Source organism: Nicotiana sylvestris, chromosome 6 (assembly GCF_000393655.2).
Source record: "Nicotiana sylvestris chromosome 6, ASM39365v2, whole genome shotgun sequence".
Lineage (NCBI taxonomy): Eukaryota > Viridiplantae > Streptophyta > Magnoliopsida > Solanales > Solanaceae > Nicotiana > Nicotiana sylvestris.
The window spans coordinates 147,286,871-147,306,630 of NC_091062.1; the positions used below are offsets into that span (position 1 = coordinate 147,286,871).

Consider the following 19,760-nt stretch of genomic DNA (forward strand, 5'->3'; position numbering starts at 1 on the left):
ACTCTCCATATCGGTTTATCTCCCCCACTTCTCTCTCCCCCTATAAACAAAACAACATTCAACTAGCAAAAAGTTAGGGCTTGAAAACCACATAGAAGAACAATAGCTATCTTCTTCTATCTTTATAGATTTACTTCAGGTAAGTACTCGATTACTCAATTTTTATTTAGCGTTAATGTTTAATCAAATAGTGTTAAGAATTTGGATTTCCCATTTTTAATGTCTGGTTTGGATAAAGAATTTGCTTTGTATGACTTTGTTCCTAGTTCTGAACTACTAATTTTTGGGGTATTTTTGTTTGAATTTTATATTGAATTAGAACTGCAACGATTACAATCAAAGGGAGAAACTATGTGGTCCTTGCCAAAGGGGCGGCTGGAGTTGAAAAAAAATCCTATTGCTCTCCTTCCTCAGTTTGACTTTACTTCTAGTATCCTTTTCGATTATCCTGTAAGTTGTAAATCTTCATCATGTTAACTCGATATCAGTACTTTTATGAAAATTAATTTTTCTTAATGTATTTATGTGCATATTCTTCAAATAGTCAGTTTTCTTTTTTTATTTGGAATGTTTGGCACTTCACAGATTTGTTTTTTCTATAATCTTTGATAGTCTGAAGGAATCTAAAATAAAATGTGTTGTGGTTTCCTAATCGCTCTTACTAACCAAAAGTCAGCCTAGCTATTTTATTTTATTCATTTCTATGGATCCGGATGATCCGATGTATAACTATAGAAGCAATGAAAATCTATATGTATTATGTATTATAGTTAAAAGTCAACCAAAAGTGTTTGTCTACGTCTTTGATCTCTTTTCTATATCGCCGTATTAGCTTTTAGTTTGCTCCCATATGTATATGAATGCAAAAAAATTATTGCAATTTTTGGTGCAATATATCCCAGTTAACTGCATCTGAATATGGTCGTGGGATCTGACATGGAGTTGGAAGGCAACCCCTCTGGTGCATTTGAGATATGGGTAATTGTTACTGTAATTCAATTAACCTTTCATTTTTACTGCTTGAATTCCTGTGATAGCTACTAATTTAATCTTAGAACGCTCTTTGTCATCTACGATCAAATGTTCTGAATATTAATTTTAGAGGAGGTAGTATTGGGCATATAACTGAAATATAACATAAGAGACTTCGTAGAGATTGGTGTTACTAACAAATGATGTCCGAGACTTAAAGCTGCTGAAGGAGTAATTTATATAATAAAGAATGTGAATAGATGATCAGATAGTTAATCACGTTTAGACATCGGATTTGCTAATTTCTAATGCAAGTCTTATTTAGGTTTGGCCTTATTCCTTTCTGTGCTTATAGATTAATTTTTCAAATGTGCATAGCTTTAATAAAAATTATTAAGTACATCAAAAAACCATTAAAATATCAGTGAGCTTTATGATTGCTTAAAACTTTCATTTCTACTCTCATATATGCTCTTTAGTTTCTGTTTTGCTTGGTACTTTAAAAGGACTGAGAGGTTACAGTTAGGACTGTAGCTATTGTACTTGGATCTTCTTGACCTAAAAGAAGTACTCTATTGAAGGTGTCACAGATCGGAACTGGTGGTGATCTAGCATATTTAGATGGCTATTCATCGAGGTGGAGGTCTTGTATGTGTAATGCCAAAAAGTTGCAGGTAAAGCTCTTTTTTCTGCTCAATTTTGTTGAGAGCACTTTGATAAAGATACGTCTAAAAGAATTTTCTAATGTAATTTACTTTAAGCTACTTAGCTTTATGGTATAAAGATCTTAGAGAAGCTCACTTTTAGTGGTCTCGTTATAGTATTCATATTCCCATCATTAGAAGGCAAAGAAGAAAAATCATCAATTATGTTATTTATAACTAATAACAGTCTAGACTATTTGCTAGTCTGTTTTCTACTATATTTCAAGTTCAAGACATGTTTTTCTTCCGGTTATAAAAATAAGTTGGCTCGTACTTGATTTGTAAGAATATTATATTAGATGAAAGTCATAATGAAAGAAATTCACATTATGTGATTCTAAGTAGTTACGCAAGTAAGTATATATTTAAAACGTCAGTGGGCCACTTACACTATTTTGATTTGCGAGCATCATATGTTAAGGAGGGTTTGACAAACATATCTAACTATTGGCTTTAGTTACATTGTTTAGGTATAAGTTCAAGCACATATAGGATGTACTTCAGCAATATGCTGCAAACTAAGATTAGTAAAAAAAATTACTTGAAAATCCTCCGATAAGACTCATTTCAAATATGAAATCCGTATTCATGCGATGTTGGTAGATGGATCTTGTTTAGCTCTGTAGTCTCCATATATCCAAAACTATTTTTACCGTACGTGTACTTTCTTTTTGGACTAATGCATTAGATTCTTCTGTGTTTAGCTTCAAATTTGTTCTGATGTTTTACATTAGTTATTTGGTTTGATTGCTCAATCAGAGTTGGACAACTTAACTTGTCCTCATAGAATTGGGATTGAGTTGTTTTCTTGTGTATCACGGATCATCAAGTTTCTAGTTTGTTTGGTTCCAACAATTAGATCTCTTTAAGCTCTCAATAAATCCATGATATGATTACATAATATAATGTATATCAGACATCTAAAATATGGTATATGTATTATTTTTGGAAATTTTCTAACTTTTGAAGCAGAAAAGACCAGGATTTGTAAATATGTTTATAGTTTTCTCATACTATTTTTTTTGCTACCAGTTTGCTTTTATTGTGGTTATGTAATCTAACAATTAGTTGGCATGAAGTTTAGACACTCACATTTCTATGTGTATTTCTTTACCGGCAATTCAGTTGACTTAAAATTTGTATTCTATTATGTCGTTGATCTAGGGAAAGAAGAGAATACAATTTCCCTTGCTTATGAAGCATGTGATGGGTCCAGGGAAAGAGGAGAAAGGATACAATTATCATTGATCTTGGTGATAAAAGATGTGATGAGCAAAAGATTAGGATGAAAGGTTGTACATTCAAATTTGAGCATTTGACATGGAGATGTTCAAAATATTTGGCATGTGGAAGACCTCATTATGATAAAGAGTTAGAAAAAATTTAAGTCTATTGTCTAGTATATTATAGCTATTTGATAAGACGCAAGATGACACCATCAATTGTATTCAATAATTCACACTTTTTTAATGTATTTGACTCTATTTAAATTATGAATTAGTACTTGTTTTGCTTGTTTAGATTTAATGAAATGTATTATGTGTGTTTTAGGATTATTTATTATTATTATTATTATTGAGTGCAAATAAATACAATGGGCATGAAAATTGTAAATTCTTTCGTAATTTTTAGTGGCGATGAAAAATTGCCAACAATCATTTTTACTGGCAATATAGTTGCTCTTTATTGAAATAACAAAAGGCCGCCAAATGTATTCCCTGGACATTTTTTAAAGACTTTTTGTGGTCGTTTTTAACTGCTGCTAATACTCAGAGACCTTTAGCGGCAATAAATGGGGTCTTTACCGACACCCGGTGAAATGGCCGGTAAAGCCTTTGCCGACGTTGGATTTAATGACCAATATTTAATTGCCGGTAAAAAATTTAGTGCCACTAAAGACTTTTTTGTTGTAGTGTTCTAGTTTAATCACTATGTATTCAAAATTAAATGTCCACTTACTTCATTAGTATTAAAGGACACCCATCCTATTTAATTTAAATGTCTAACCCAAAACCTTTAATTAGACTAAAATGAAGGAATGGTATATAATTATAGTTACTATATGCCCTCTAATCTTGTAAAGAAAAATACACCCTCTGATCCCAAGAAAATCAACATACCAAATATGTGCACGTGTCACCATGCCATACGATTGTAATGTCATAGAAAAATTGAATAATGGGTATATATGCACATAAATCCATATAGATGCTCCCCTTATTTGTTAGAACTACATTATATACCTTTGTGTGAGTGTATCTATCTCTCTCTTCAATTTAATCATTTTGCATAGAAGATAGCCATTATATATAATCAAGAAAGAAGAGGTTATGTTATTTGATGGAAGTAATTGGCCGGAAAATGGACTTGAATCTCAAGGAAACTGAGCTATGTTTGGGGCTGCCTGGTGGCGGTGGAGAATTAAGAGCAGCTCATCCTGCTGATCACAATAATATTGACTCCATCACTAAAAAAAGAGGATTTTCTGAGACTGTTGATCTGAAACTCAACCTTCAATCCAATTTGGATCTGAGTAAGGAGAAAATAAAGAATCCTTCTAAGGAAACTTGCAACAAGGACTCAGCCAAGCCACCAGCTAAGTAATAATTAAGTCTCTTCTTTTTCTTCCCTTTTACACTATCAGTACATATATAGAAGTTGACGTAATTTTTCAGTTTCTTAAATATATATATGTTTGTGAAAATTGCAGGACACAAGTGGTGGGATGGCCACCAGTGAGATCATACAGGAAGAACATAATGGCACAAAAAGGCGGCAGCATTTGTGAAGAAAGTGAGAATTCAAAGGGAGGAATATGCAGCAGTGCAGCATTTGTGAAGGTGTCCATGGATGGTGCACCTTACCTTCGAAAGGTAGACTTGAAGATGTACAAAAGCTACCAACAACTCTCTGATGCTTTGGCCAACATGTTTAGCTCCTTTACTATGGGTAACTTCCTCAATTTTCTATATTTTCAACAAGCTAAGTTAATATTTTAACATGCCCTAGCAAGTAATTATTTTTACTAGCTTGTTACTGCTTTTGTTTCGGTTTTCTATTTGCATTTTTGCTTCGGTTGTCAAAATTGGTTTGCTTGTTATTGCACCTTTCATTTATCTTTTCTGAGCCGAGGGCCTACCAGAAACAACCTATCTGCCTTCTTGTAGGTAGGGGTAAGGTCTGCGTACTCTCTGCCCTCCCCAGACCCCATTTGTGGGTTGCATTGGGTATTATGTTGTTGTTGTTAGCAAGTAGTAATTATTAATTAATCACACTTATTATGAAATAATTTCCTTTAGTTATCTTTTAGGTGTCTTAATAGTGTAGAAAGTCTTTTACAATATAGAAATTGAACTCTTTCAAGAATTATTAATTCTCATAATTGCATCGACAAAGGAAACTGGAGTTCTTTTCTACCAAACATGGTAGGATTAATCTTAATTAAGAAATGAAATTTTCTTATGGAATGGATGGAGGGATTAATATGATATGCCTTTTTTTGGAACATCTCATTTAAAGATCTAATGCATGTAAAGTTTTTCAAGAAAATGTCATATCTGAGGATAAGTAACAGAGAAATTAATCTAGCAACTTCTCTCTTGATATCCACTAATTAATTGCTAAACTAAAGTAATAAGTGTTTTATGCGTTTTCAGAAGAGAATCTTGAAAATATTGAAGGAAAAAGGTTAGATCTTAGTATATCAATGATCATATGGGTGCATATAGTACAGCCTAGCTTTTTAATACATAAATAGTGCATCGATGATAGTGTGTGATATTTTATAAAGTTATTTAAATTCCACTAGTAAATAATTATGGGATGCATATTGATGGAACAGGTAATTATGGGGCCCAAGGAATGATAGATTTTATGAATGAGAGGAAACTGATGGATCTCCTCAACAGTTCTGACTATGTACCTACCTATGAAGATAAGGATGGGGACTGGATGCTCGTGGGAGATGTACCTTGGCAGTATGTTTTTAAAAAAAAAAATTGTTTTTCTCCTTAATTATAACTTACTAATGAATTGTTAACCATATTCAAATGGGAAATTAATCGAATTTCTGTACACATATGATTTTATTCAGGATGTTTGTTGATTCATGCAAGCGTTTGCGCATAATGAAAGGATCCGAAGCTATTGGACTTGGTATGGGTTTTCCTTCCTTTCTAAGTTTCAACAAATTTCCTATTATCTGTCTTTTAAGATGTTTTATATAATTTTTAAAAAGAATTATAGTATTAATCATAACAGTATCTGTCGAAACTATATCTTTTATCTTTCCTTAAACATCTCATACTTGATAGTTGATACTCCACTAATTGAAACAACAAAGGTAAGATTTTAAAAAATGTGTTATAAATGACATCTACCTTTTATAAAACGAAGGGGAGCCTTGTACTAATAGTGAAGTTATTTTCGTGTGATCTATAAATTACGGATTCGAGCTGTGGAATCAGCCACTAATGCTTGCATCAGGGTTATATCACATCCCTTGGGGTGCGATCCTTCCCTTCACCCTGCGTGAATGAGGGCCGGGCTCCCATTTTTGCTTTTATAAAACGTTAAATATTTTTAGACAAATTAAGTTTACCAAAATGACTAATATTTGAGATCAGAGTGAAGTTTTTCCCAATTGTTCTAATTATTAATTTTTTAATTTCAGCACCAAGAGCCATGGAGAAATGCAAGAGCAGGAACTGAGCAATAGTTCGGCAATTTATGGAGACTTGAAAATGTTGATGAAGCAGTTTAGTTGAGGAGGAAGATGTCCATGTGTCTGTATTTTTATTTGATGGTATATGTAGATAATTCAAGAAATGATCTTTGGAAATTTGTAGTGGAAAAGAAGCAGCAATAAACTGAAAACCCTAATGTCTGGTTTGTTTATTACTAATGGGGCTTGTTTAATAATTGTCCCTCAATTTCTTTCCATTTTCTTTCTCCTCTTTGGGTGGTTGTTCTTGTCCTCGCTGTTATAGTGATTGAGTGTTTTATTCCTTCATTTTTAAATAACATTTTTTCCAGTAACCAGATTTTCCGCATCATGTATCTTAATTATTTTAATTTATTTATGTATAATCAATGTTTATTTTATCGAATTATCACTATTATTATTATTATGAAGTTTACGTTTTGAGGGAACAAGGCCATGTGCATGTTGATGGGGGTTCTCCTTCTCGGCCAATTATTTAATCTTTGTTTATTTACTCCATTTCCCTTAAAATTAAATATTACTCGTACATGTAAGGGATGGACTCCACGGCTTTAATTGAATTTGAATTTTGTATGTGTGGACTGTGGAGGATGATTAGGAGCACATGCAACTAGCAACCCTATAATATACTCTTCCGGTCCAAGTATTATACAATGTTAGTTATCTTGACAAACTGAATATTGATGTTAACAAGTTGCTCTAATTATTGTGGTGTTAATTAAGTGATATTTAAAGAAAGAAAAAAAAACGGGTATTTTAGACAAAGACTCTTAAGACTATATAAGCAGATAAATAATAAGCACCGAAGATTGTTGTAATTAATTTAAGATTCATAGGATCACTACAGTGTCAATAATTAACTACATATTAATAGGTCAATGGTATATAAAACTTACTATTTCAAGAAGTACTTGATCAAGAAAATTCGATGGTTGTGTCTTTAGAGCAATGAATGCGTCCTGGTCAGTTGAATTTGAACTCTCTATTTCAATACTAGTTAACAGCATATAGAAGAGTTACTTCAAGAATCTAATGCATTGTTTCCTCTCCTCCCATCAACACCCACCTCTCCTCGTCCATTATTCACTCATCCACTTGTAGCAAAAATATGATCTATTTGTTAGGGATATAGTAAATATGTCCTAAATCCAATCTCATATTTGATGATTTGAACATATTTTTGTGAATGTTATTTGATATAAAAATATGTGGCATTTGATATTCTTTTATATATCATAGTTATTATTAATTATTTGATTAATTTGATAAGGTCCTTGATTAAATTTTGAGATTTGTCATCGTGATAGAGATCATGATAATGAGAGCAAAGTCTCTTACAATTTAATCTAAATTTGTTCTTGATCGTAGGATTATTAATTTGGACATTAGTAATCCGGTTAGATCAATATTTATGTGATCGTCTTTATTGGATAAAGATTAGTTGATCTCATTAACTAAATCACATAGATAGATGATGCATATAGAGATATGATCATTGAACCGACTCATTGGATAATTCCTAATGGTTAGAATTACCATAAACTGTCAATAGGATATTCTCTTGAAGAATGTGATGTAAGAGTTTCCTTTGACCTGAGATCGTCATAGTAATTGACAAGTTATTTATTGTGATTTGATACCAGACACCTATGGCCCCAGGGCGATAGTTGAAAGGATATTGGGTACGATTAAATACTTGTAGAATTCGTGATTGATCAAGATGAAATCTGTCAACTCTTGGTAATGAGTTTAAGCTCCATGTTGTCATGAATTATAAATGACCAAACTAAGACCTTGGCCAGGGCAATTGAATGAAAGAAAAAATGAGTTTCTTAGGTCATTCAATGGTCGATTATATCTGACATGAACACATAGTTGGTCGCTTATTAGGATTTGACAATTGAACCATATCCTAGGGTGATCCAGAGCTATAAGGACAGGAGGAATTACTACATTATTCTTCTACTGGTTCGTGAGAGTAAATTGTATACTTCATTCTATCCGGTCGTTAAGGAGTGTTGCTAGACGCCACCCTTGATTAGTATATTGATGTGATCAATTTACTACCGGTTTAGTATTGAACCTATGGGGTCGCACACTAACGAGTGTTCTGATCTTTGCTAAAGGATTAGTTACTTTATTATTTGTTAATTAAATTAAAGAATTTAATTAGTTAAATAAATTTAAATTATTAGTCCAAATGAAATATTATTATATTCTTTGCTAGCACAGAGGATATAATTAATATTGTGAAGAAATTGAAGTTTTCTATTTGGAGTAGAAAATTAAATTATCTCTTGGTTGAAATATATATGTGATATATATAATTAATATTAATTAATTTACCAATTTGGAATTGGATAGGAAAAGTCCATAAAAGGACGTTTGAATTGAATCCAACCAACTCCAACATTAAGTTGGATTGGTTCGGCAGTCACGTTTAGTTAAAACGTGATTTTCGAATTTCCATACAATTCGATTGTGATTTATTTTGGAATAAATTTTTACCCTAAATAAATTATTACCTCAATCAAATAGGAAAAGGGTTTATAGGTGATGCTATATAAAGGGTGATGGAACAAAAATTTGCACAATTTTTTTTTCTTGAGAAGAAAACTCACTTTGTGAAAGTGAGAGTGCAATACAAAGCCAAGAGAAAAAATACAATTGCAAGAAAAGTGTTTCTTGTTCTTCTAACATTGAGTTGAGATTTTTGTGAAAAATTTCAACACAATATTTCGTTCAATTTGTTCGCGGGTTTCATTGATCAAAGAGTTGATAGCAAGGATCAGTCTCGGTGTGGATACGTATAGAGTCTTCGCACTATCGAAGAAATTTTGAAACGAGACTTTCTTCACCAGGTACGTCTTAGATCTGATCTATTGACATGTAAATAAATTTTAAACATAAAAAGATCTGCCTAGGATTGTTATTGTCTTCCGCTGCGTGTTACGAACACCTATACGCAATCCTTCAGTGGTATCAGAGCAGTGGTTTATTGTGTCTAAAATTTATTTACGAAATATTTTTATATTATATTTGAAGAGTTCAAACCATAATACATGTGTCTTGTGCAATAGTTAAATCGTTTGAACTATTGAGATAGTTCATAACTTGAATTTAAAATTTTGTATTAGATACAACGGGAATCTATAATAGGTTACATGATTCTATTGCTATTTTCAATTGTTATTAGTTCATGAGATGTTAATTAATAATAATATTCTAGCATGAATTCTTTTTATGTGATATATAAGATAAACATGTTAGAGGTTGTTGAATTTTGTTTTAAGTCACGTGCTTGTTTATTATATAATTTTGAATTATTTATTACATGTGATGTAAATCAATTTAGGACTAAGCATGTAGACAACTTGAACTAAATTCACATGCTATAAAAGATTTGATCTTCATGTTATTAAAAATTATTTTAGTAACAATTCCCTCTTACTAAAATTTGAGTTCTTAAATAATAAAATATAAGATATTTTATTTTAGAGCTATCCATCAAGGTAATTAATTTTACTTATTTCTTGTTTATAAGGAGCGGCCTGATTACCAGAAGACTTATAGTTCGAGAATATGTTAAAATTATTTATTGAATTAGATGTATGGATTGAAAGAATTATTCAATTTTACAACTAGACGCCTGGACTACCCGGGGGAGTATAAAATTTAATAAGTTCTTTGCTATCATGATGGTTGAACTCAACTATGCCAATAGGATCGACCTGACTACCAGGGGACTATTTGACATAGAGCTATTTAAGAAAATGATATAGGGATACAATTGGTAAGAGTACCTACCTTTAAAATATATGTGAGAAACGACTTGACTTCCAAGGGGCTCATACATATTATTAAAGGATTCTGTTACTACACTAACAGAAATAAAGATTTCGTAAACTATAATGAGGGTAAATGGTTTAAAATAATTAGTGAAAATATCATTTAGATAAAATTCCATGTCTTTATGATATATGCAAATATGTTCTTATATTATTGCCTTTTCTTTTCTATATGTTAAGTTTCTCAGTATGTCTGTTATATCACTGTGTGAAATACTTGAGACCAACAAATTGGTAGGACCAAACTTTGATGACTGGTATAGAAATTTGAGAATTATTCTCATGAATGAAAAGCTTATTGATGTGATCGATAAGCCTGCAAAGATAATCCCACCAGAGAATGATGTTCAAGGCACCAAGGTTTATCAGAAATACATGGAAGAATGCCTTGCTATTAAACACATCATTCTCGCTTCTATGAGTTCTGAACTCCAGAGAAAACATCAGAATATGGATCCAACTGCAATCATTGAATATCTTAAGAAGATGATTGATACACAGTTGGACATTGAAAACTCTCCAGTTGGACCTCTTGTCAATCATATGACCGTTCTTACTGAAGAACATGAGAAGTTGGGTTACAAGCTTGGTAAAGAGCTTTCTGAAGATTTGATCTTGTAACCAGTATATGATGCTGAATATTTTCACTGTAAGAAGAAATAGCATTGGAAGAGAAACTGCAAGGAGTATCTTGCAATACTAAAGGACAAGAAACAAGGTGAGACATTAATGAAAAATGTTTTCAAGGTTTCTTTAACTACTACTAATTATTCACTGTGGGTATTAGATACTGAAAGTGGTTATAACATCTGTAATATGTTGCAAGGGTTCAAGGTAAGTAGGAGGCTAAATAAAGGAGAAGTTAATCTACAAGTTGGAAATGGTGCAAAAGTTGTGGCCGTAGCTGTAGGATCAATTTCTTTAATAATGCCTACGAGCAAAGTACTTATGTTGGATGATTATTATTACGTCCCTAAATTTGTTTCGAACATAATTTCATCTTCTATGTTAGACAAACGTGGTTTTCGCATTAATATAGGCAATGGAATTTGCTCTATTTATTATAGTGATAATTTATATGTGAACGGCTATCTCCAACATGACGTTTATGTCTTACCTAATGTGAATGCTAATTCGATTATGCATGTTTCAAGTCTTAAGAGGAAAAGAGATGATCAAGTAAATCATGCATACCTTTGGCATTGTAGGCTTGGTCATATTGGAGAGAAAAGAATTAACAAGTTGTACAAGGAAGGTGTTACAACCCATATCCACATGTGTTAGTTCATGCCATATATTAGTTAACATAAATCCAAGAAGGAATTATCTTTTAGATGATAAGAAGTCAATCCTATTGGTCTTAAGTGATACAAGAGTGTATAAGGGTGATTAACCAGTATTAGAAGTTAAACGAATCAAGGATGTTGTAACTCGTATTTTCAGGTAATCTAGCGGTGCTTAATACACTCAAGAGGTCATTTATTAAGGTATTTTAATCATATAATATCCGTATCATAAGTCTTGAAGTCAAACGAGTTATGAAACAAAAGTCGACAAAAGTTGTCGCAACTTAGGTTCATAATTTTACTTAAACATTAGGTCAAATGTTTCTAATCTTTTCTCATAATTTACAAGGAATTACGGGGTGATCTACCCACCAAATTAAAGATCTATGAGTCTAGTTTCCAACGCATTAAACCGTTCATCGATACGATCTCGGAGTAGAGAGATATTCGCGTTTTCGCGAGACTGCGCCAAGCACCTCTCTATGGGGCCCACTAAGTCGGTTTAAGATATTTGGACCTATATAGGATGACTACAACCCGTTTTAAGTCATTTCTTTTCACTATTTTCAGACCTTAGAACCCTAGGAACATCCTCTCAAGGTTCTCTCAAGATTCAAGACCCAAAAAAGGGCAAACAACACAAATCAAGTGTCGGGAATTCCGTGGCGCTAGTAAGTCTCTTGTTCTTCTTGTTGTTGCTCATTTTTGTGTCGTTTCAGCTCGTGTGGGAGGTTGTTTTAAAGGGTTTATGTTCTGTAAATACTCCCTCATGTTCTTAATATCAATCCTAGGTGATTTCAAGCCTTCTAAAGTGATTCTAGTGCCGAAAAACACTAATTGATCGCTAGTTTCGCTTTTTTGTTGTTGTGGCAGCATTGGAGGGATATTTCATGGAAATTTAAGGTCAAATTGGAGTTGTTATTTCTGTATAAAGGTAAGGAACCTCTTACTCTATATGTATTTAAGATTATCCAAGTTGCAGCTAAGCCATTGAAGCTAGAACTTGTGAAATATATATCGAAAGGCTTGGAAGTAATGTTATTGTTTTGTGGACTGTTTTGCGTTGTTGTTGGGCTGCGTATTTTACTACTATCTTGTGGAGTTTTGGAGGAGGAAGGGTGTGGAGAAACACCATATATATGTAGGGTTATGGGCTGATAGTTATTCGTAACATTTCCAGGTTGTTTGACACGACTACGGTGGTCGTCGTATGTATGGAGTGATTAGGCTATGTGTGGACTATTTTGGGAGGCTCAATATGTTTATTATTGATGTTGTTTGGGCTGTTTGGTGACTGTTTTGAATGGTGTGAGGTCATATATATAGGGGAGGTGATGTCCGTTTCATCGTAAAATAGGTTGTGGTCGATACATAATAGTTATGACGCTTAAATGATAACGATAGTATCGTTTCTCTTATTGTAGACTAAGGAGTTTTGACAATTGCATAGCTTGATATTGGGGCAGTATATACAAGGTATGTGAGGCTATCCCTTTCCTTCTTTTGCACGACTCCGATTGTACATAATGTAATGAACGAGCTTCCAAGATACTCTACTCTTAGAAGCTAGCAGTACTTACATTGTTTTCCCTCTTATGGAACGATTGATGTTAATGTTACTTCTCTTATTCTTATGTTATCAATGTTGTTCGTACTTCCTAAATATTATAAGGTTCATAGTGAAGAGTTAGTCCTAATAACGTGTATAGAGGATACCGACCTTACGTCACTCCGAAAGGTTTAGAATGTGATTCCATGAGTCGAGCATGCATTATATATATGTATCTATTTTACTCTACCGAGCCACGCTATAGTTGGCCGGGTACGGCACCTATTGTGCAACCACTGATCAGTTGGGTTTTACCGAGCTCCACGTGGCCGGGTACGATTCTACCGAGCCTATTATGGCCGGGTACGATATGATGATGATGATGCCCACAGAGGCGAATGCTTTAAAGGTTTATGTATTTATACATATGTATCATGCATTTCATGTAAGTAGCCCTCAGAGGTACTAAGATGTTACAGGTTGTATATTCTCTATCCTTGCTTACATTACTGATCGCATTTATGGTTCCTTGCCTTACATACTCAGTACTTTATTCGTACTGACGTCCTTTTATTTGTGGACGCTGCATGTCGTGCTGCAGGTCCTGATAGACAGGCAGGTGCAGCTCCCCCACCACAGTAGACTGTCCAGTTCAGCGGTGATTGGCGAGATCCCTTCTCCGGACTTGCCTTGGTCTTGGTATGCAATTTTTGTTATAGACATTATGGGTATGTCGGGGCCCTGTTCCGGCTATGTTGCAACACTTATGTTCTTTTAGAGGCTCATAGACAGGTGTCGGCTCATGTATAGTTTGGTATGCCTTGTCGGCTAGTTTTTGTTGTATAGTCTTTCATAGTAGCGTGGTAGCTCATACCTTATATGTAGTTTCTTGATTGTCTGGTCATCCCCTGCTATGTATGTTCATGCCGTCATATTTTATTGCTGGTTGTCCATGATCTAGGTCTACCATTTATATTGATCTCTTTAGCCTTAAAAGATAATAATGAAGGTTAGATGAAATGTACGTTGGTGCTCGGCAAGTGTGGTCGGGTGCTAGTCATGGCCCTTCAGTTTGGGTCGTGACAAACTTGGTATCAGAGCAAGTCTGTCCTAGGGGTTGTCTATGAGCCGTGTCTAGTAGAGTCTTGATTATGGATGTGTAGCGCGCCACATTTATAATCAGGAGGCTACATGACATCTAGGGTTGTTACCTTCTTCCTGAATCTAGATCGTGCGTAGAGTTGAGTCGTAAGTGTTTGTCTCTAATATTCACCTTGTTTTTTTCAGTGATGCCTTCGACTAGGAAGCAAACGATTAGTAGACGGCTTGATACAGCAGCGGGAGAGGGTACCAGTCAGGTGCCCCAAGTTAGAGCAGGACAAAGTGAGGCTCAAAGTGAGATGCCCTCTCATACCTCATCTACTCCATCTCCTCCAGAGGATATTAGAAGGCACCCAGCGCCTCCAGTTCCTCCGTCTGGTACTCCAGACCAGGATATGCAGAGTGCTTTGCAGTTATTGACTAGCTTGGTAGCTGCTCAGGCTCAGAGGCAGAATACAGGTGCTGCTGAGAAACCAGTTAGTACAAGAGTTCGTGATTTTATTAATTTAGACCCTCCAGTGTTTACCGGATCAGACCCCAAGGAGGACCCACAGACTTTTATTGACCAGGTTCATCGTACACTTCGGGTTATGCATGTTAGTGATACAGAGGCAGTAGAGTTGGCTTCTTATCGGCTACGGGATTTAGCAGTTCTCTGGTATGATAGTTGGGAGAGATCCAGGGGTCCGAACCCTCCTCCAGCTGTGTGGAAGGAATTTTCTGAGGCCTTTCTTCGTCACTACTTGCCAGTTGAGATACGACGAGCTAGAGCTGATAAGTTCTTGAACCTTAGACAAGGTAATATGAGTGTGCGAGAGTACAGTATGCAGTTTGATTCTTTGGCAAGGTATGCTCCCCATATGGTGGCCGAGATGAGTGATAGGGTGCATATGTTCGTGAATGGGTTGGGACCACATCTAATAAATGAGTGTACGACAGCCTCCTTGGTGGAGGGCATGGATATTTCCCGTATTCAAGCTTATGCCCAGACCCTAGAGGATCGTAAGCGCCAGCAGAGGGCAGTTACGGAGCAGGATAGAGGCCAGCATAAGAGGGCGAGATTTGTAGGGTATTCTGATGACTTTAGAGGCCGCATCAGGCCACAGTTTTCGAGGAGTTCGGCGCCACCTGTAGCTAGTGCTCCTCCACAGTTTCAGAGGCCTCGATATGATCGATCCTATTCTGGTCCAGGTCAGAGTTCGCGGGCATCTGGCTCGCAACATCACAGGGATACTAGTCAGATGAGACCCCCAACACCACATTGTGATCAGTGCGGCAAGGCCCACTTTGGACTGTGTCGTCGAGGTTCTGATGCATGCTATTCGTGCGGGCAGCCTGGCCATATGATGCGGGATTGTCCTAATAGAGGAGGTGATGGTATGGCTCAGCCGACTGGATCTGTGTCTGGTTCTTCCTCATCAGTTCGACCTCCAGCACGGGGTTTTCAGCAGTCGACAGGTCGTGGTAGGGGTAGAGGTGCAGTGCCGAGTTCGAGTGGTGCTCAAAATCGAACCTATGCTCTAGTAGGTCGACAGGATCTCGAGTCGTCTCCAGATGTTGTTACAGGTATTATATCTGTGTTTTCTTATGATGTATATGCGCTGATTGATCCGGGATCTACATTATCATATGTTACACCCTTTGTGGCTAATAAGTTTGGCATTGAACCTGAATTGATAAGTAAACCCCTTGCGGTATCTACTCCGATAGGAGATTCTGTGATTGCTAGAAGGGTATATAGAGGTTGCACTGTGATGATTTGTAGTCGTCAAACCTCGGCAAATTTATTTGAGTTAGAAATGGTTGATTTTGATGTGATAATGGGAATGGACTGGTTGGCCTCATGCTATGCAAATGTTGACTGTCGTACGAAGATGGTTAGGTTCCAATTTCCGGGTGAACCCGTCATTGAATGGAAAGGGAACATTGCTACACCGAAAGGTAGGTTTATTTCCTATCTTAAGGCAAGGAAAATGATCTCAAAAGGTTACATTTATCATCTCGTTCGCGTTAGGGATGCGGAGGCGAAACCGCCTACTTTACAATCAATCCCTGTGGTTAACGAATTCCCAGATGTTTTCCCAGATGAACTCCCGGGCCTTCCTCCTGAAAGGGAGATTGAGTTTAGCATTGATGTGTTGCCTGACACTCAACCGATCTCTATTCCTCCATACAGAATGGCCCCGGCAGAGTTGCGAGAGTTGAAGGTGCAGTTGAAGGACTTGCTGGATAAGGGCTTTATTAGGCCTAGCACTTCACCTTGGGGTGCACCAGTCCTATTCGTGCGGAAGAAAGACGGGTCGTTACGGATGTGTATCGACTATCGACAGTTGAATAAGTCTACTATAAAGAACAAGTATCCACTTCCAAGAATTGATGACCTGTTTGACCAACTCCAGGGTGCCAAGTATTTCTCTAAGATTGATTTACGTTCAGGGTATCATCAGGTGAGGGTTAGGGAGAAGGATATTCCAAAGACGGCCTTCCGGACAAGATATGGGCACTTTGAGTTCTTGGTGATGTCGTTCGGGCTAACAAATGCCCCAGCAGCTTTTATGGATCTCATGAATACTATATTCAGGCCCTATCTTGATGTGTTCGTGATTGTATTCATTGATGACATTCTAGTGTATTCTCGTTCGGAGGTGGAACATGCGGGCCACTTGCGGATAGTATTACAGACGCTTCAGGATCGTAAGTTATATGCTAAGCTCTCCAAATGTGAATTCTGGCTGAACTCAGTAGCATTCCTTGGCCATGTGATATCTGATGAGGGTATTAGTGTCGACACTCAGAAGATCGATGCAGTAAAGAATTGGCCGAGACCTACAACACCATCAGAAGTCCGCAGCTTCCTAGGGCTAGCAGGATATTATAGGCGGTTTGTAGAAGGATTTTCCTCTATATCATCACCATTGACTAAGTTAACACAAAAAGCTACCAAATTCCAGTGGTCTGACACTTGTGAACGTAGTTTTCAGGAGTTGAAGAATCGATTGACATCTGCACCAGTGCTCACTCTTCCTGAAGGAACAGAAGGTTATGTGGTATATTGTGATGCCTCAGGTATAGGTTTGGGGTGCGTATTGATGCAGCATGGGAATGTGATTGCTTATGCATCAAGACAATTGAAGAAGCATGAAAAGAATTATCCAACCCATGATTTGGAATTGGCTGCAGTAATATATGCTTTGAAGATATGGCGGCACTACTTATACGGCGTCCATGTTGACATCTACACAGATCACAAGAGTTTACAATACATCTTCAAGCAGAAAGAGTTGAATTTGAGGCAGCGTAGGTGGCTTGAATTATTGAAAGACTACGACGTCGAGATATTGTATCATCCCGGTAAAGCCAATGTTGTGGCAGACGCTCTCAGCCGTAAATCAATGGGAAGCTTAGTACATATTGAGGCAGGTAGATGGGGGTTGATTAAAGAGCTTCATCAGCTAGCCAATATGAGAATCAGATTGTTAGACTCTGATGACGGAGGTGTTACTGTACAGAATACATCAGAATCATCTTTGGTAGCCGAGGTAAAAGCACGACAATATGAAGATCCTATCTTAGTACGATTAAGAGAAAGCATTCAACAGTGTAAAAGTATGGCTTTTAGGATCGGAAAAGATGGGGCACTGAGATACCAGAGCCGATTGTGTGTGCCTAATGTGGCAGGGTTGCGAGAGAAGATTATGAATGAGATTCATCAATCCCGATATTCCATCCATCCCGGCTCGACAAAGATGTATCATGATGTCAAGGAGCAGTATTGGTGGGATAATATGAAGAAGTCTATTGCTGAATTTGTAGCCCAGTGTCCCAATTGTCAACAAGTAAAGATAGAACATCAGAAACCCGGTGGATTGCTTCAAAATATAGAGATTCCGACCTGGAAGTGGGAGGTGATTAATATGGACTTCATTATTGGATTACCTCGCTCTTATCATAAGTTTGACTCCATCTGGGTGATAATTGATCGACTTACAAAATGTGCCCATTTTCTGCCAGTGAAGACAACTTACGCGGCTGAAGATTATGCAAAGTTGTATATCAAGGAGATTGTTAGGCTTCATGGTGTGCCCATATCTATTATATCAGACCGAGGAGCTCAATTTACGGCTAACTTTTGGAGGTCTTTCCAGAAGGGTTTAGGCACACAAGTAAATCTCAGCACTGCATTTCATCCGCAGACTGACGGACAGGCTGAACGTACCATTCAGACACTGGAAGATATGCTATGAGCATGTGTTCTAGATTTTAAGGGGAATTGGGATGATCATCTTCCACTCATAGAATTCGCCTATAACAATAGCTACCATTCCAGTATTAAAATGGCCCCATATGAGGCACTATACGGGAGGAGATGTAGATCACCAGTTGGATGGTTCGAAGTCGGTGAAACAGAATTATATGGGCCAGATTTGATTCACCAAGCTATTGAGAAGGTGAAAGTGATACAGGAGCGATTGAGGACGGCACAAAGCAGGCAAAAATCTTATTCTGATGTCCGACGTCGTGATCTAGAGTTTGAGGTTGGTGATTGGGTTTTCCTGAGGATCTCACCAATGAAGGGTATTATGCGTTTTGGGAAGAAAGGTAAGCTGAGTCCAAGGTATATCGGGCCGTATAAAATTCTTCGACGGATTGGACAGGTTGCTTATGAGTTAGAATTGCCATCCGAATTGGAATTTGTCCACCCGGTATTCCATGTATCTATGTTGAGAAAATGTATTGGAGACCCTTCTCGAGTCGTCCCTATCAAAGATGTACAAGTTACAGAGGACCTATCATATGAAGAAGTGCCAGTGGCGATATTAGATCGGCAAGTCCGCAAGCTGAGAACAAAAGATGTAGCTTCCGTCAAAGTATTGTGGAGGAACAAAAATATGGAAGAAATGACATGGGAAGAAGAAGAGGAGATGAAGTCTAAATACCCTTACTTATTCCAGAATGAAGATAACAAGGATGCTGGTGGAAGACAGGATACATTGGAAGAAGAAACGGCTCTATGAGGTAAGCAATAATTTGAGAATACTCCTCCTTAATACAAAATGATGATATGTAGATAATGTAAATACGCATAATGCTTTGTGTAGACTTGTGAAACCATATGTTGGGCTTAATTACTTGCAAGTTTTGCTAGTGACCATTTTATAGGGGAAAATTGATCGGAAATTTCCATTGGAATCCACGATGATTTAAACTCCCCATAAACCCTTACATTCGAGGACGAATGTTCCTAAGGGGGGGAGGGTGTTACAACCCATATCCACATGTGTTAGTTCATGCCATATATTAGTTAACATAAATCCAAGAAGGAATTATCTTTTAGATGATAAGAAGTCAATCCTATTGGTCTTAAGTGATACAAGAGTGTATAAGGGTGATTAACCAGTATTAGAAGTTAAACGAATCAAGGATGTTGTAACTCGTATTTTCAGGTAATCTAGCGGTGCTTAATACACTCAAGAGGTCATTTATTAAGGTATTTTAATCATATAATATCTGTATCATAAGTCTTGAAGTCAAACGAGTTATGAAACAAAAGTCGACAAAAGTTGTCGCAACTTAGGT

The 19,760-nt window shown here is 36.4% G+C and overlaps 1 protein-coding gene and 1 long non-coding RNA gene across 3 annotated transcripts; both read left to right on the forward strand.

Moving 5' to 3' along the window:
* The first annotated feature begins 901 nt into the window (after positions 1 to 901).
* On the forward strand, positions 902 to 2,953 carry LOC138870114 (uncharacterized). 2 transcript variants are annotated; one of them, XR_011400345.1, is made up of 3 exons: positions 902 to 978; positions 1,554 to 1,646; positions 2,841 to 2,953. It is a non-coding gene; the product is annotated as an uncharacterized lncRNA (long non-coding RNA). The 2 variants fall into 2 exon arrangements; XR_011400346.1 differs by having other exon boundaries at positions 1,563 to 1,646.
* Positions 2,954 to 3,889: 936 nt separating this feature from the next.
* LOC104226299 (auxin-responsive protein IAA14-like) lies at positions 3,890 to 6,713 on the forward strand. The gene is made up of 5 exons (XM_009778251.2): positions 3,890 to 4,276; positions 4,387 to 4,625; positions 5,518 to 5,653; positions 5,770 to 5,831; positions 6,349 to 6,713. The coding sequence occupies exons 1-5, from the start codon at positions 4,017 to 4,019 to the stop codon at positions 6,384 to 6,386; spliced, it is 735 nt and encodes a 244-aa protein (XP_009776553.1). The 5' UTR covers positions 3,890 to 4,016; the 3' UTR covers positions 6,387 to 6,713.
* Positions 6,714 to 19,760: the final 13,047 nt, after the last annotated feature.

Bases quoted from the DNA above. Each gene is read 5' to 3' on its own strand.
- LOC104226299 (XM_009778251.2), top strand. From the start codon at position 4,017: ATGGAAGTAATTGGCCGGAAAATGGACTTGAATCTCAAGGAAACTGAG. The intron at 5,654-5,769 runs GTATGTTTTTAA...GATTTTATTCAG, and splicing joins GTGGGAGATGTACCTTGGCA to GATGTTTGTTGATTCATGCA. The intron at 5,832-6,348 runs GTATGGGTTTTC...TTTTAATTTCAG, and splicing joins ATCCGAAGCTATTGGACTTG to CACCAAGAGCCATGGAGAAA.